Source organism: Mixophyes fleayi, chromosome 1, assembly GCF_038048845.1.
Source record: "Mixophyes fleayi isolate aMixFle1 chromosome 1, aMixFle1.hap1, whole genome shotgun sequence".
Classification (NCBI taxonomy): Eukaryota; Metazoa; Chordata; class Amphibia; order Anura; family Limnodynastidae; genus Mixophyes; species Mixophyes fleayi.
Window position 1 is genome coordinate 384,707,400 of NC_134402.1, and position 17,550 is coordinate 384,724,949.

At 38.5% G+C, this 17,550-nt stretch overlaps 1 protein-coding gene across 1 annotated transcript in view; it reads right to left on the reverse strand.

Moving 5' to 3' along the window:
• Positions 1–17,550, reverse strand: part of MCCC2 (methylcrotonyl-CoA carboxylase subunit 2) — a 57,833-nt gene that overhangs the window by 7,817 nt on the left and 32,466 nt on the right. The window contains exons 11-15 of the mRNA XM_075180014.1: positions 13,350–13,422; positions 12,303–12,379; positions 9,038–9,104; positions 6,177–6,333; positions 4,120–4,234 (exon numbers count right to left, since the gene is read on the reverse strand). Coding sequence (XP_075036115.1) covers positions 4,120–4,234; positions 6,177–6,333; positions 9,038–9,104; positions 12,303–12,379; positions 13,350–13,422 — 489 coding nt within the window. The remainder of the gene's footprint in view (positions 1–4,119; positions 4,235–6,176; positions 6,334–9,037; positions 9,105–12,302; positions 12,380–13,349; positions 13,423–17,550) is intronic.

Sequence of the window (17,550 nt, forward strand, 5' to 3'; positions counted from 1 at the left end):
CATATGTGTTATATTTTGATGCATGTTTTATTAATAAATATATTTATTCATATACAATCTCACAGTCTATGCCCAGTGGTATAAGTGTTTCCAGTGTCCAGCGCTGTTGTCTCCCTGTTTTTAGTTGTGCATCCAATAAGACCTCCCTGGTCTTCTTTCACCTGCAGGTACTGAGAAACTTAATACCCTTTTTTTGATTCATTACCATATATCCTTTGCGCCAGTTTTTTTTGTGTTCTAGTAAAGAAAGGAGTTGGTCAGGTGTAGAGTGGCAAAGCCACACAGCTAAGTAAGAAGACACCTTAGTAATCTAAAAGATACAGATACTAAACTGGCCAACAAAGACAATGTTAAATATCTATATGTAATGATATAAGACTGAAAAAAAATGTATAAAAACATACTGGTAAGCTGGGAAACGCCATGCATAGCCAAGCATAAGCAATATTCAGTGTCTTAGGATACATGACCACAGGGCAAACAATAACATTTTCAAATTAATGAATTGGCATGAAGGCTAATCTGACCTGATCAAAATGAGAACAAAATAAATCACATTACTTTCAAATCTTGACAAACCAGTGTGATTTTATTACATGTTCTAATAACGATGTCACAAATCAATGTTTTAGATGTATAAAGATACCAGAAAGGAAAAAGGTATCATCTCAGTATTTACAGGGTGGGGAGGCACAAAAGGCATTTATACCACTGGCAAATATTATTACTGTTTATTTATATAGCGGCTCTGTAGAGAGAATATGGGATCACTCACCTCAGTCCCTGCTCCATTGGAGCCCACAGTCTAAATTCCACACCGATACACACAATATCTACCAGTATGTATTTGGAGTGTGTGAGGAAACCAGAAAACCCACGCAAATTTGGAAATAACATACAAGTGTCTACACAGATATGGTCGGAATGAAACCCATGACCCCATGGCAGTAGGCAGCAATGCTAACCACTGTGCTATCTGCAGTAGTGACTTAACACTACTAATTAACAAAACATTCTACTAAACTGCTCCAGAGTTCCCATTCACTTCTTCCTGGAACTTCACCTATTTTAAACCTTTTTTTTTGTTGTTTTTTTTTTACATATACATTGGATTTAAGGGGTCTATTTATGACCTCAGTGTTGTAGGCATCAATATGTATCGCTGCAAAATGCGTTGCATAAAGAAGCACTGCTGCAATTTACGATGCCAGGGGTGCTCCGGCGTTGAACCACCTCCTAAACAAATACTTTTTTCTGATCACCAGCAGCCTAATGTCAGCAAATAGAGAAACCAGGATCCAGAGGCTTCAGCTGGATCTCATTGAAAATGACCTGTAATGCTTCCTGAGATGGTGTTACTTGGCTATGAAAACAAAAGCTTTTCATAGCATAATAAACTACCTAAAGCTACTGTTCCCATAGAGGTCTATAGGGACAGCAGGAAGTGCTGGTAATTATCTTAATGCGGGTGAAATCCATGATTTCACCAGAGTTAACCATTTGATAAATTCAAAATAAAAAGTGGCGAGAGCTTTTTGCCGGGATTTTGTGACAACCCCACTTGTTAAACAGACCCCTAAATGTGATACTGTATAAAAGTCGAGGAAATGTGAATTCTATATATGTACATTAAGAATGTAATATCCATTCTAATCGCTCTACAAGTCATCTATGCTATGGCATCAATAGCAGAAAGGGTTCTTTTTCTCTCATGTAATATATTTACTTTATCTTTTGTAGCCTATGTGAAGCAAGATAGATACAGAGACCATGTACACTAAGACACCACTTAGTATCTCTGTCCTCGCATCTCAGGGACCTGTATCTGTCCCACAGTAGCTGCACTCCCAGTCCCGCCCTCCAGTCGTAATGAGACACGCCCATCTGTCAGTGAGGTCTGGCAGAAAATCAGCTCGAATTAGCTTCATTCTGATTTGATGCCTGACTGTCACTGTACTACTAAGTCTCACGGTGTGGTGTTTAGGTAAGTAATGTGTTGGAATATACTGCTACAGAAGTGATGAAGGGGCTGTGCTACGACAGAGGACATGGGGCCCCATACTGTGTGATAACGTCACAGTTGCCCGATATCGAGCCGATACAGCACGTGTTACCAGCTTAAGACACTGCCTCCTCCCATGTGCGGGACTGATCCTGGTTGGCTGGACCAGCCTGTGTGCAGCCAGCAGTATTGATTTATTAACAAAGCGCTAGTGATTTATGTTGATATTTTGACTGTCCACTTTACAACCCAATAGACATTTTAACCATGTCAACCTTATGAACATGTAGACATTATGACTATAGACATTTTCACTGTTGACATTTTAACATGGTCTGTTGGTAGGACCATCAATGACACCGGTTCCTTGCCCCACCATTATCACACAAAGTGGGGTTGCGCTAATTGCGTAACAGTAACTATAAAAAAAAAAGAGCCCTCTGTCTGATAGACAAATTCAAGAATAAAAAATTCTGGATCCATAACTCACTATGACCCCATGGAAATTGTGAACGAATTTTGTGAGTTTTATAATACCCTATAGACAATCTGCCTGGGCTTTCATACTACTGGTAATGCACTTGTTCATTTATTAAAGGTCAAGACATCACATGTTTTTAAAAACAGTAACTATGGACAAACTACGAAGGACCACTAAGGGATAAAATACATGAAACACCAAATATTTTGTTTTCCTTTTGATGAACAAAATAACCCAAAATGTCTCAGTAAAATGCTACCAAACCGATCTCACTCATGACTATGTTAATTAAATCATACACGTAGTGGGTGAAGCTATTTTGTTGGTCACCATCGTTGAGAATATGGGCTACCAGTTAACTAGAAATCAATGGAGCATAAGGAAACTTATTAAAATATATTATAATATAATGGCTAAAGACTAAACTACAGAAGGCAGCTCTGGAGCTTGTGCAAGGTGTATGCCCTGGTTCATCATACGTATGGAAAGGAGCTACACTGCTGTGACCAGTTGTATAAAATACAAACCTTCAAAACAATAAAAACATACTAAGCACAATAGGAAATGTATTCATAATAAACCCTGCAAGACGTTCCAAGTGTTTGATGTTTGCTCCTGTACTAGGTATTATTTTGAGGGTTGCGAGTGCCTTTTTCTTTTGGCCTAACGCCCCACCCATCTATCCATAGATGTATCGGTAGTGTGTAGACAAATTAGAAAAGTACGTTTTTCTGGAACAGGGAACTGTTCATGTCGGTACCCATCAGAATGAGATCCCTATTTGTAAATGTGCATGAAGAGCCTCATTTGTATTCAGACTTGCAGAGCTTAGTGTACATTTTTCTATTGTGCTTACCATGTTCTTAGTGTGTGAAGTTCTCTACTGTAGTTTATTTGTAGTCTATACCACCTCGCAGCAGTTTTGCACCTATTCACACATTTGATGTGTGATGGTTAGTATGTGAGGATCAAATCTCCATTTCTTTAAAGGATATCACAGACTTATTATCCATATAAATTAAATAACTATCAGAATAAGACACATATTGGGGGAGATTCAATTAGCCGCGACAGAAATCTCTGCTCATTTTTTCTTGCACCCCATAGAGGTGTGAGGGAAAATGAGCAGAGATTTTTATCGTAATTGCCAGCAATGTCCGTGCGCCACATCGCCGGCAATTGAATCTCCCCCATTGATGGATAAAATAAATGGTGAAGACATGGCAGCTAATCCCTATTCACTTTAGTGGTGAAAGCATGATGATCTTTCTAATTAGAGCTAATCTGTGAACCAAGTGAGTTAAAGCAAGAAAGCTGTGAAGCCATAGAGCAGTGGATCCCAAACTTTCTTAGTTCAAGGCACCCTTAGGGTCTCTATAATTTTTTCAAGGCACCCCTAAGCCAAAATAATTACCAAGTAGTCACCCGCCTTGCTTAACACCAGCCCTGACCACGGCACCCCATGGAGGTCGCCGTGGCACCCTAGGGAGCCACGGCACCCAGTTTGGGAACCACTGCCATAGAGTGTTTTATCTTTATACATCTACACTGTTATGTATAAACATGCAGCATGGAATAACAAATACAGCAAGAGGATATGAACGATCATAGTTATTAGAAATATGGACAGACTTACTGACTTCCCTTCTCTTGCTTTCTGGTCTTTAGCGATTGTAGCCAATACTGTAGCAGCTTGTTCCCCACCCATTACTGATATACGAGCATTTGGCCACATGTAAAGAAACCTTGGGCTGAAATAAAGGGACAAATCTGAAAATAAGATCATGTTTAAAAAATAAAAAAAAAAACAAAGTTTGTTACAAAAATGTAAAGATATCTGTAAATAAGACTTATTTTAATACCATCAAAATCAATGGGTTAATGGGTAAATGCAGGTTTATATACACATATTCAGAAAGATTACAGTAACATTTAGTAAAAATAACAAGTTGTGTCAGGAAGAAATGTCAGCAAGAACAAGCAGCATAATATGTCAGTATAGCAAAATGAATCATATGAAAACAACAACAACAACAACAACAACAACAACATGTCATGATCTTAATGGACTACAAACGTCAGAAACTGATATTTTTACATAACTGGACTTTCTACACTGCTGGTTTGGTAGATGAACATTGTGCGAGAGCAGATCCTCCCAGAGATACAAAGCACTACATAGATTGGATCTGATCAGAGCACTATCTGTGTATCTCTCCAGAACAAAGAATGTCAGAACAACATATAATCTCTTTATACTTGGCCCAAGCAAGGTCAAGCTCCTTCCAAAAACATGCCTGTGAGATGGACTATAAAAGTTACTTTGCAGGTTTATAAGAGGAAAGGACGTGAGGTGCCAAAGATATTGAGGGCACACCGGCGGCTAGAGATAAAGTACTGTGCTTGGGCCTGGGGCCATGCTCTGTAGCTCTTGGGTAAAGATCTCACAGACACACTCGCTCCAAGACCCTTGGCCAAAGTCTCACCAGATATCCAACACTGCTGCTGAGAACAAGTTATTACTTGTGACCGGATAGGGAAGAGGGTATTTGTGGGAGTTGCTGTAGGTTTTTGATCAAATCTGCAGTGTGAGGCTCAACATTGACTGTTCTCTGGTACTTTGCACCATATTAGATGCACTGGCTGCTGACAGTTCAGATACTGAGTTTAGCTCTGAAATGACCATTACAGCTCAGGGTTATCCATACTAACGGGTACTAAAATGTCTACCTATAACTTCAGCAGAACACCATGAGAGCTGGAAGCTACTGAATTTTCTCTGTGAGAACATGTTCCAAGTCCTCTTACTCCTCATATTTATTCTCTGACCACACATCTTTTTAAATAAATTGAGGAAGTAATTGTATCACATCACATATAAGTGACTCCAGAACGCATCCGAAGGCGCTCCACGTTACCTCCCTCCATAGGGTTGCGAAGGAAAAACCACGATGTTGTGGTACCGTATTAACATAAAAAATGTGCAGCTGCGCGTAGCCGCGATGTTGATTGCTAACTGAATATGCCCCATAATATGTTACGAAAAAGCAGGCAGAGACCTCAATAACATGTTGTATATAATGTACCTATACTTCCTTATTGAAATGAGCTACCCTTAGTACATAGTACAGTCAATAATTTGCTCTTAAAAATAAAACGAACCTAAAAAGATATTCTGATATCATGTAGAGTAGGGTGAACACAGTTCCAGGTCACCTTGTCAGAGCAAATTAGTTTACTTAGAAGATTCTTTAGAAGTTGCTCATTGCATACATACAACACCAGGAGAACGTCTCTCTGTACAGTATAGTAGACGGATACACTTGGGATTGTACCAATATAAGACAGTGTACAAAGTTTGTTGTAAAAATACAAAAACAAACTGTGGGCTAATACAGTACAGCAATTTAAAACATGCCAGGGACAGACATAGGGATTTCCTTACAAAGAACTAAGGATCGAGTAGGGTTTGAGGTTACCATAGGTTAAAAACTGGGCAGACTAGATGGGGCAAGTGGTTTGTTATCAAATTCTATGTTTCTATGTAAACGTAATATAGGGATACCTTAAACAGTTCTTTTGGAATTTGTACTTGCTCTGTAATATCTTGCATACTGTTTGTCACCGTTGGTGTACACAATTTAGAGAGACACTATATCAGCTGTCTCTAGTTTGTCAATAAAGAACACTGACCTGTAAGCTCTGCCACACATTCCATAGTTCCCGGCTCCATAAGAACCTCCAATGATTACAGTGATTTTTGGTACATTGGCACAGGACACAGCTGTCACCATTTTGGCTCCATCTTTTGCTATTCCCCCTGCTTCATAATCACGGCCAACCATAAAACCTGAAACCGATCAGTTTAAGATTTAATTTATGATGTAACTTTGTTAATTATGTGAATATAATTTTTTATGATCTCTACTTCATCTATATCCAGATGTCAATCAACATTTTTTGTATGCATGTCCTAAATGCAACAAGCATAAAAACAGTATAACATAGGAAGAGTAGCTTTATGGTTAAGTGCATAGACTGAAGAATAAGAGTGACACCAACTGGAATTACTGGTTTGAATCACAGTATTGGCTCCCTGTGACCTTGAGTAAATCTCATTGGGGCCTATTCAATTCAAGCAATGTGCGGCTGGACATCACCGCTATAAGAACAGGAAATTGCAGCTCCAGCGGTCGTGGGCTCACCAAAACTGGACACTTGGAAATTGAAAAAAACGTTGCATGGTCTGATGAATCTCGATTTCTGCTAAGATATTTAGATGTTGGAATGTGGCATAAACAACATCAAGCCATGGATCTATCCTGCGTTGTGTCACTAGGTAGGCTGGTGGAGATGGTATGATGCTGCGGTGAATCTAGTCTTGTCCAATTACCAATTGAGCTTTGCTTAAATATCACAACCTACCAGAGTATTGTTGCTGACTATGTGCATTTAATTATGGCCACAGTCTTTCCATCTTGTTATGGCTACTTCCAGCAGGATAATGTACTATGTCACAAAGTACACATCATCTCAAGCTGGTTCCAGGAACTTGACAATGAGGTCAGTGTACTCCAAATGCCTCTATAGTACCAGAACTTAATACAGCACCTTTAGGATGTGGTAGGACGGTAAATTTGCAGCATGAATGTGTAGGCAACAAATCTGCAGCAACTGCATGATGCAGTCACATCAACATGAACAGAATCTGTAAGGAAGGCTTCCAGCACCTTGTTAAATCCATGACATGAAGAATTCAAGCTGTTCTGGGTTCAAAGGGGCATTCTACCCAATACTAGAAAGGGGTGCAAGGGTGTAGGGGGGGGGTGGTCTTATAAATACCGTACAGTCACTCTAAACCAGACACAAAAACAGAAATATCCACAGTCATGATAAAGGTTATAACAAGGGAATAGCTCTGTTATCACAGTCATACACGGGAGACATCATACTAATGTATTATGCTAAAACACTGCAAGCTTGTTACTTGTGTGTGACGTTAAAGGCTTACATATGTTTTTCATGTTGTCCTTGGTTTTTAGGCATTCCCGTGACACTTTCCTTGAGCTGGGACCATACATTTGTTTATTATTCTAATAGTAGATTGTTCACTTATTATCCTTATAGTGCCAGTTGTTTTTCTCTGTAAAGGCAACACAAATATTCTAAATTTGTGGCCACTATGGGACGCCATTCCCTCTAGGCTTATGTATGATATCCTGTTCTACCAAACCACTACTTTCAAACGCATCAAATCGTAAGTTGACAAGTCCTGGGATCCAAAATAATGTTTTCTTTTGTTCTTCCTTCACCTTTACCCCGTGTACTAGCTTAGTAGTAGATAGCTACCTTACATTGTTGCAACTTGGTAACACTGTGTTTACATCTTTAAATTAAGACAGAATGAAGATGCATCTCTCCTTATATTTATTTGGCTATAATTTTAAAGTACCTAAAATAACAAGCACTAATCACATTCACTTACTATGAATCATTTTTAAAAACACTGAGAAATTTACAGTGCCCAGACAACAATATCCTATTTATACATCTGGGCAGTTTTAAAAGATATGTCTCAGATTTTTACAAATGTCATCAATGAGCAGCTTCAATTTAATGGAACTAGAACTCATTTCAACATGGCCTCTTGAAGCCTCTTGTCCCCAACTATTATTTGGAGCTCGTCAGAGAGTTTTGTTTAGATAGGGTTGAATCAAGTCTGTTTCACTGCTTATTTGCAAATATAAAAATAGACAAAGAAGGAGTGCTAGTTACATGTTATATTGGCAATTGAGGGATTAGAGAGTTCAGCAGAGATGATCATTCAATAGATGAAGTTATGGGGCCTGATTCATTAAGGATCTTAACTTAAGAAGTTTCTTATTTAAGTCTCCTGGACAAAACCATGTTACAATGCAAGGGGTGCAAATTACTATTCTGTTTTGCACATAAGTTAAATACTGACTGTTTTTTCATGTAGCACACAAATATCAACTTTACATTTCAGTGTACAAATAAGTTATCAAGTATTTGTGTGATACATGAAAAAACTGTCAGTATTTAACTTATGTGCAAAACAGAAAACTAATTTGCACCCCTTGCATTGTAACATGGTTTTGTCCAGGAGACTGAAATAAGAAACTTCTTAATTTAAAATCCTTAATGAATCAGGTCCATGATGTTAGTTGCTAAATTAAAAATGCAGATTACATTGCAAGTAACATAAAATATGCCCTAAGAATTACAGTGGTTTGTTGTCCCGGTGTATTGGGATTAATATTATCCTATAAAATAAAAAAAAAGCAAAGAAGAAAATAATGATGATGATCACAAAAGACAAAGGTGAGTCACTAATTCTTCTACGTATTCAAAGACCCAAGTTTAAAGTTTTTTAGATGTGATTTAGCGTAAAAAATCCCACTTCCATAACAGAAATGACATTTCTTCTGGATAGATAACAAAATATGGTTATTGAATAACCTGACTAGCAATTAGTAAACATGCAGCGTTTGTAATGTAAGAAAATAAGTGGCAGGATGATGCACAATACTCACCGGTAATATTCTGCAAGAAGAGGAGGGGAATGTTTCTTTGACAGCACAACTGAATGAAATGTGTGCCCTGTAAATGAAATACAGACAATATATCTGTCCCGTTTCAATTACGTCACCGTTACATTCATTACAAACTCCTTTTCTTTATTACACTCCTCCACCCCCATCTATAGGATTACCCTAGTGAAGTTAAGTGATTATACTCATAGGTATGACCGATATACATTTATAGCATGGTCAGCCATGAAAGGCATCCTCTTTCTATTTATTATTTTAATTAGAGAAAAAAAAAATCCCCTACTGAAAACATTTTTTTTTTTTTAAATTCCTTCCCTTTCTCACAACATAATGCAGATAAAAAAAAATCTGATAAAAACATAGTGACAAACAATGAACAGAAAATACATTTTACAACACCAGTTATATACATGATATCTTTAGGTGGTGAGTTCTGATGTCATTGCTTATTATCAGTGAGTTCTCCTGTCAACACATCAGTGTTCATTAGGAAACTTGTGTATTATAAAGGAATAATAGACGTACCACTAGAGCATGAAATATTTTTTTTATGCTGAAATAATTGTCATTAGTCTGATGTTAACTTTAGACCACTTCATTAGCTGTAATACATACATACATACATACATACATACATACATACATACATACATACATGGGTGGGGGGGTCGTTTGCTAGCGATGTTCCACAGGAAATCACCAGGCAGGTCAATATGGTACAGGATCTCCGCTCATTTGCTTCATGCATCTCTAAGGGACGCGAGGGAAAATGAGCGGAGATTTAAGAGAAAACTTTACCGCGATGCGTCTCCGTAGACTATTTCCGGAGACACATGGCGGCACCTCCCTCTGGACTGAATTCCCCCATACATTCTCCTGCCGTCCACCACTGTAATTAATTTCCCACCTTCCTTTTATACATGTCTCCTCCACCAGCCTCACCCTGTAATTCCTTTAATCCTTGATTAAACTTAACTGAAGTCTATAAATAAATCATCATCCACCGGTTTCCAAAGTATATGTTACAACATACACTGCATATTTTTTTAATTTATTGTCTTGTGTTTTTATCAATGTAATGTAGATAAGTATGGTGTTTTATGTGACTGTGTACCTGAGAGCCTTCCAATGTGTGCGCGGCTCTATAACTGCGGAAAAAATATTAGTGTGATTTTTGCCATTTGAAATGTCGGGAAGTATCCTCAATGGGTTAAAGATTAGAAGCTAGTCCCAGCTGTAGGGACTTGTGAGACAATTCATTTATTATAAAATAGGTGCACTATAAATTGATAGACCTGGCAGATGAACTTGCTAGTGGCAAATTGAATTTCCAGTAAAAGGGCACACTTATATATAAGAGTTTCAGTGCGTGTATGGAACAGCTGTCCATTGAACAAAGCAGCACCATAAGTAGGGTGACATTGTCAAGAGCACATTCCCTCTATTGCTTTGTCACATACTATTACTCATCTAAGGGCTAGTCACATTACATTGTGTCCTGAACTGTCCAGAACCCTGGAGACTTGAGCCATGCAACAGACAAAAACGCTCTTTAGTTAGAGAATTACCGCTTTTGTTATTTTAGCTAAGGTGTGTGTGTGTGCGCGCTGGAGCAAAGCAGCAGAGTTCCCCCTGTTGGGAGCGTGTTCCTGTCACTTAAGGGGTGTCATCAAATTACATAGCGGGGGCGCCCTATGCCCCCTGTAACAATTGCCCCACCCATTCACCTCTGTATATAATTATTACCCCCATCACCTGTAGCACATATCTCCTGCACAATAATTACCTGTCTTGCAGTGAATCACTGATGAATGGCTGGGTCTTAGGGGGTGGAGACTGTGTGTCCACCTCGACAGCGGGCACAGCGAGACACCGGGCAGGACAGATACTACAGTAGTGTCCAGCGTCCCACTGTATTTCTGTCCTGGCCTCCCCAGTGCCTCTTTATTTATCCTACTTTCTTCAGGAAGTAAAAAGTGGCCTTGTGGTTGTGCATCTGTGGCTTATATGTACACAATTAATCCATTGTCCCAAAGTTGGGTAACTTCTGTACCACTCAATCCTAGAATAACTTGCCCAATAACACACAGTCCTATCTTAGTCTAACTGCTTTAATGTTATGTAATGCAAGTAAATAACATCTAAGTTGTATTCATTGTTGCCTAGTGTATCCCTAAACCTTTATCTCCACGGACAATGAAAATGAAGATTATATTAATGTATTTCTTCCTGGTAAAAATTGGATACAGGTTAGAGGTGTGGCAACATAGAATCTTTCAGATAGGCACATAGAATTGGCTGTAGCATTGTTCACAAAACTAACAAGACAAAAGAAAGGCTGTAAAGGAAAGCTGGGCAGGATGGGGGAACATGGAATAGTCTCCAAACTGACAAGGTGACAGGTAGCAAAGTAAAATTATACAGACCGGATGGGAAAAAAATAAGACTTTTGTAAGAAGATAAATTCTCTTTTTTGCTGTGAAATCTATATTTCAGAAGGCAAACAGTAAAACACAAACAAGCAGTATGAAAACTATGTTATACACCCAGAACTAAGGTTAATAACCTTATATTATGAAAACTAATAAAGATAATAAAATTGAAAATGTTGTATATTGATTGCAATCCACCACACAACTGAAACATGTTTAAATTGTATATGAGCTTCTTCCTGAACAATCATTTTGTGACCGTATATATATTAGCTCGTAACTGTGTGGAAAACAAAATTTAAAAGGACTTTTGTTTTTTTAATTTTCCATCTGTTTTTGCCTAATTTAAAAATTGAGGGATGAGTATATAAAAATATACTGGACTTTACCTACTTCCTATAATGGTGCTAGTTAGCCTGTCAGCAGAGCTCACCATTCAGTACAGTTGCCACTGATTCCCTTCTCTTCCCTACACTCCCTCTATTTTTTCTCTGAGCTGTCCTGTCTTACTGAAGTGTAATAACCATCTTAGAATATGCTTGACTTGTGGTAAGAGATGTGTGTGAAACCATTGGAGGTGGGTTATTACATCATTAGGACGAGACCATATCCAGAAAGCACTCAAGATATGGCAGAGGGCAGGCAAACACCTAGTTAGGTTCTCAGGGTGTACTGAGGGATGACATAAAAGCATGATTAGCATGTACATTACCCTCTGCTAAGCACAATTAAGCAGAGACAATTAGAGGTTACAGTCCACTTTAAGTCAGCACTGTAGACTTGACACGTAAGCTTTATATCTGCTGGGTACTTGCCTTTTTCGCAGATTCTGAGAAAAGGACACCATTGTTTCCAATAATACCAACTGGATAACCAAATATTCTGGCAAAACCTTGAAAACGAAAATTAAATCAACATTTTAGTAACAGAGATACACAAAATCATTAAAAGAGGAATTGTATTTAATAAGGGAATTTTAAGGTTTAGTTTGCGGACTACACACAACACACTTCTTCACTGAATTTTTTTTCCTTTGTCTATAATTACAGCTACATATTGCAATACCATAATGATGGAAACTGCTGAAACAATAAGGGATATAAAGTAAATTGTAGTAGGTGCTCCAAGCACAGATGTGGCTCCCATATTAATGAAGCAAGTAGCAGGTCATAATGCCCAGGATAATGTATAAAATGCTGGGCAGGGCCGGTTACCCTATGATTTATTTATCATAAGTAGAGAATGAGCCGTCAATGACTGAGACCAGGCTCTCTGTAGGGGGATGACTGTCAGGAGCTAAAGTGATGAAGACTGCTCAGCTCACTGATCTGTCACACCTAAGAGTGGCTCTGGTGATAACAAACTGAGGGAAAGACATAATGTACTGGGGAAAGACCACTGTGGTGAATAAGATTTGGGAGGAGTACTGGAAACAGTTCCAGACACTTCATGAACAGAAGTGAATAGTTTATTGAGGTTTCATTTTCAGTTCTGGCAGTGTACTGAACGTAGGAATTGCACGTTGATCGTAAATTGAACAGGCAATGTTAAAATCAGGCAAAACTTATCAGTTCACCGGCATAAAGTGCTGCGGGGGGAGGGGGGATTCAATAATTTGTCCTAGATGCTCAGACTGGTGTAGTTAGGGGCCTGCTGAAGATAGTGGATGAAGGATTACCGATAAAAATCTCAATAAACTACAGTTTGAAGTTTATCATATGATGTTATAGGGCAGAAGGATGGAAAGGTATAAGTGAGGTAGGTGAAGATGAGTGCTATTCTATATGCAATTAACAAATATATAAAATATATATAGTTTATAATACAAGTCACAGGGCAGTTCTTCCTACTTAATGTTGTACCTGTTACTAAAGTATCTCCATAAAGCGCTTTGAATTCATCAAATTTGCTTCCATCCACTACCCTGGCAATGACCTATAAAAGAGAAGTATTATACGTTATAAAAATGTGGACATAGGTTTCAAATATTTTAGCTGTACAATAATATGAGAGTTAAATTACAAACGGGTGAAAAAAAGTAAAAATGCAGAGCTACAGGGCCTGATGTATCCTTGGCAGCACGTCTCTCTGTGTGCCGTATATTGGATGAAATAGTTCTGCGCATGCTCAGAAACGGACTTTGCTCCACTGAAGGCAATTGCACGCAATTCATATCTGAACACAAATGGCACTTACGACTTGAAGAGGGAATGGGGGAGGGAACAGGTGAATGAACGTAGGCAATGTACAGTAAGGGAGTGCCAACGCGGTAGTGGCTGATTCAAGCTCTTGTGCGTAGGTGTTTTTTAACCATATCATTTGTACCAGCTACAGGGCAGCAGTGCCGACTGATAGTGATGACTTATCATTGTATTGTCTGAAGATAACAGGCATGCATAATAATTTTCAACAAAGGAGCCTACTCACTAATGATTAACTTAGCTCTGTTAACCTAGCTGAATGAACACCCTTCCAGTCTTTTATTGAGATCCAGAGCTCCAGACTTATTATCACTTTCTAAATATATTAGGGAGCAATCTGTGTGCACAGTCCCACTACCAGCAAGTGTGAGAACCAGCACTGAGCACACCTATGGAACAGGTTTGTGCTTGGATCAGTCATAGCAGGATCGGTCTCGCTCCAGGATAGCTACAGCAATCTTGCAGATGTATGGCTGATTTACATGGAGATACAGTTTAAGCCTACATTATACAAAATAGCAATATCCCAAATGTTAACTTTTACCTTTGCAGTCTGGCTGGGCCAAAATGCAAAATGTAGACTTAACCTCATGTGTCAATCTCTCATTGTCCCATAGATTGTAAGCTTGCGAGCAGGGCCTTCTCACCTCTTTGTCTGTTTTACCCAGTTTGTTTATTAGTTTATTATGTTTGTCCCCAATTGTAAAGCGCTACGGAATAAGTTGGCGCTATATAAATAAATGATGATGATGATGATGATGATGTTGTTAAGTGCTACACAATGTGCTGGCGCTATATAAATAGATTGATGATGAAGATTATAAAGTTTAAAAAGAATGGGTAATCCGTGGGGAAGAAGAGCAGGTTCCAGTGTGCTTAGCCTTTATTTAACATGACTTGTACCTGCATCTCCTGAAACCTGGGGCGCTAGAGGACAAAAGGAGTAAAAAGTATTCTGACCAAAGTCCATACTTTGTGCGTAATGAGGCCCATTGATGGTGGGTTAATGTTAACCCCTCGTTTCATCACATGCGCCCATTTGGTCCAAAGAGAACATACACAATTTCCCAACCCTGTTGTGCTTCTTGAAACGCATGTACGTAGAAGCTTTGTATGACAGTTTGACAGATGGCAGGAATAGGAATGTTCACATCTTTAAAAGTGAAAACACCCCTACAAGGTTCTGCATATCATCACTTTTGAACCAAACAACTAGTCAATATTTAGTTTATTTCTTGCATTTGGCCACAGAATTAAGTACATTGCTGCAGTAAAGCTTACAGTCTAAATTCTCTAACACACACAAACAGACACACAATAGGGTTAATAGCCTAGCAATACAGTATACTCCCCATTCCTTTTTATACTCGAGCCAGTTGTCTGCAATGTGCTCATCAAAAAAAAAAGGTTCAATGCGAAGGAGACCTTGAGCCATGTCTCTGCGCTTCGGACACCATGTAGAAACAATCAGTAGCCAGCAGAACATTCTCTCAGTCTGTGTGCTCAATTCAAGCTCTCCTGTAGCGAGATCTTTCCCAATTGTTAAACTCTACAGAATATGCTGGTGCTATACAAATAAATGTTAATGATCATAATAAGTATGTTGCTAACTAACAACATCACAGACCGGCCACTCCTATAATGCCTTGCCGGTACTGGTAAACGGTGACAGTGGGCAGCACAAATTCTATAGGTAGTTCAGCAACTTGCTGGTGCTAGACCACCAATCACAGCAGAGCACGTTTCTAATAGAGCTTCAAGTGCTAGAGGGAAAGGAGGATACTGTTGGCATGGCCTCCAGACTAATAAAAAATAATAAAAAAAAAAGATTTAAAAAAACACTTAGAGATAATTGACATGACATTAGATACAACGGTAGGAAGGAAAGATGCAGGGGAATACAATGGCAAAGGTATTCTGGCTGGGATGATAGGAGGAGATGTGTGTGTGGGGGGGGGGGGGGGGGGAGGGGGGCAAGTATCTTGAATAGAGCAGCATGGGGTCAGCACTGCAGGGAAGAATCAAATAATGGTGACACCAGTGGGAGTTTCACATACTTTATTTGAATACAAAAAATACATTTAAATGTTCTGAACTCTCACAATAATGTTCATTATCTCACTACAGTCAAACGTTGTTGTGGCCAAACAATCAGTTATTAAATTATACTCTTCAGAACATCAAATGACCACTGTTTCATTACTGGTGCATTTTTACCATCTTATATTAAGCTATGGGATCGTACAGAGACACATTCACTAAGAGTTTCCTCCTTCAGACACTCTGAGGAGCCCTGCTAAACAACTTAAAGAGGTTAATGAGGAAAAAAAAAAAAAAAGAATGGGACAATCTTTAAATGTAATTTATTATATTCTCCTGCAAATTGTGGAAACATAGCTCCAAACATTTCATATAAAAGATCTCACACACTTATTTTGAACATTGATATCATCACTGACTTTGCTACTGTGGGGTTGAAAAAATACTTTAACACGGATGACTTTGAAGTCATGTTAGATGTGTATACGCAGGAACAGCTCCCTCCTGTCTGAAAGAGTTTAATTAACAGCATCAGCAAGTGTTGAGAAACAAAATTAACAGCTCAGTGATATTAATAGAAATATTCACCTGCAGGCCATACATACCCTTACCTAATAGAAAATCGAGACGTAAAGTCTACAAATGGTTTGAAGCACTGACAACTGTTTTCTCTGTTCTTAAGTATTCAACCAGGGTGCAGACAGTGGGGATAAGATAAGGGGTGAGTTAGCCAGAAGCGGGGATGTGGGGAGAGAATCTCATACGAGCTAAACCATCTCTGTCTGAAGAGAGCTCAAGCAGCGCTTCCATTAATCCTGAATGACGCCATGGGACGTCAGGGCTTATCTTGCTTTATTTTAATTATTTTCATATTAGCCTTGCCCTGTTGGAATTGCATTAAGCAGCGAAATATTTTCACACCTACTTAAAACAGTTTAAATAGTTTGCATAGTTTGTAATACATAAGGCATAGAAACACAGACTTCGCCATATGGAATAAATATATTCAATGCTGGAATGGCATTATTATAATGCAAAAATGTTTGAAAAAAAAAAAAACCAAAACTATTGTAGATGGCAAAAATTCTTCTCACATTTTTTTAATATGTTTATTACACAATCTTAAATGGGAAGTACATCTCTGAACATCCTCCGCTCCCATCCTCATCACTCTCGTGCCCTATCATTACTTTAAACTGAGATCCGTTTCACACTGTCAGCTTGAAGTGCAGGTGGACAGTCTACTCAGTCCTCTCCCATAGAGCTGACCGGAGGAGATTTATTCAGATCTATGGGAGAGGACTGGACAGACGTTATCTTCCTGCAGTTTTCATAGTTTATAAAGATTAAAAAAAAAAAAAAAAAGACAGAGGCTCATCAAGTTCAACCTTTCCTAAATTACAATTGTTGTTGATCCAGAAGAAGACAACACAAAACCGTCAGTGTGACTGTTGCTAAACTAGCTTCAAAAAGGAGGGAAACATGATTAAGGCATCCAATCAATATAGTGAAGATAACATCACCACCTCATTTTAACCACCCTTACAGTAAAGAACCCCTTCCTATGCTCATGGTGAAACCATTCTTCATAAATGACGACTAATTATCTCCTGTCTAGTCACTCAATTTATTAAACAATTTTTTATTGACCTCAGATAAATTTATGCATTTTAATTACTCTACTTTTTAAATGGGGTGGGGGGCAGGAAAGAAGGGAGGATGTCCCAAAGTGAATAAGCCCTTTAACTAAACAAAAAAGCACACGCAGTCATCATATGAAGAGGTATGAGAAATAAGGAGCATAAAAAATTATATTGATTTA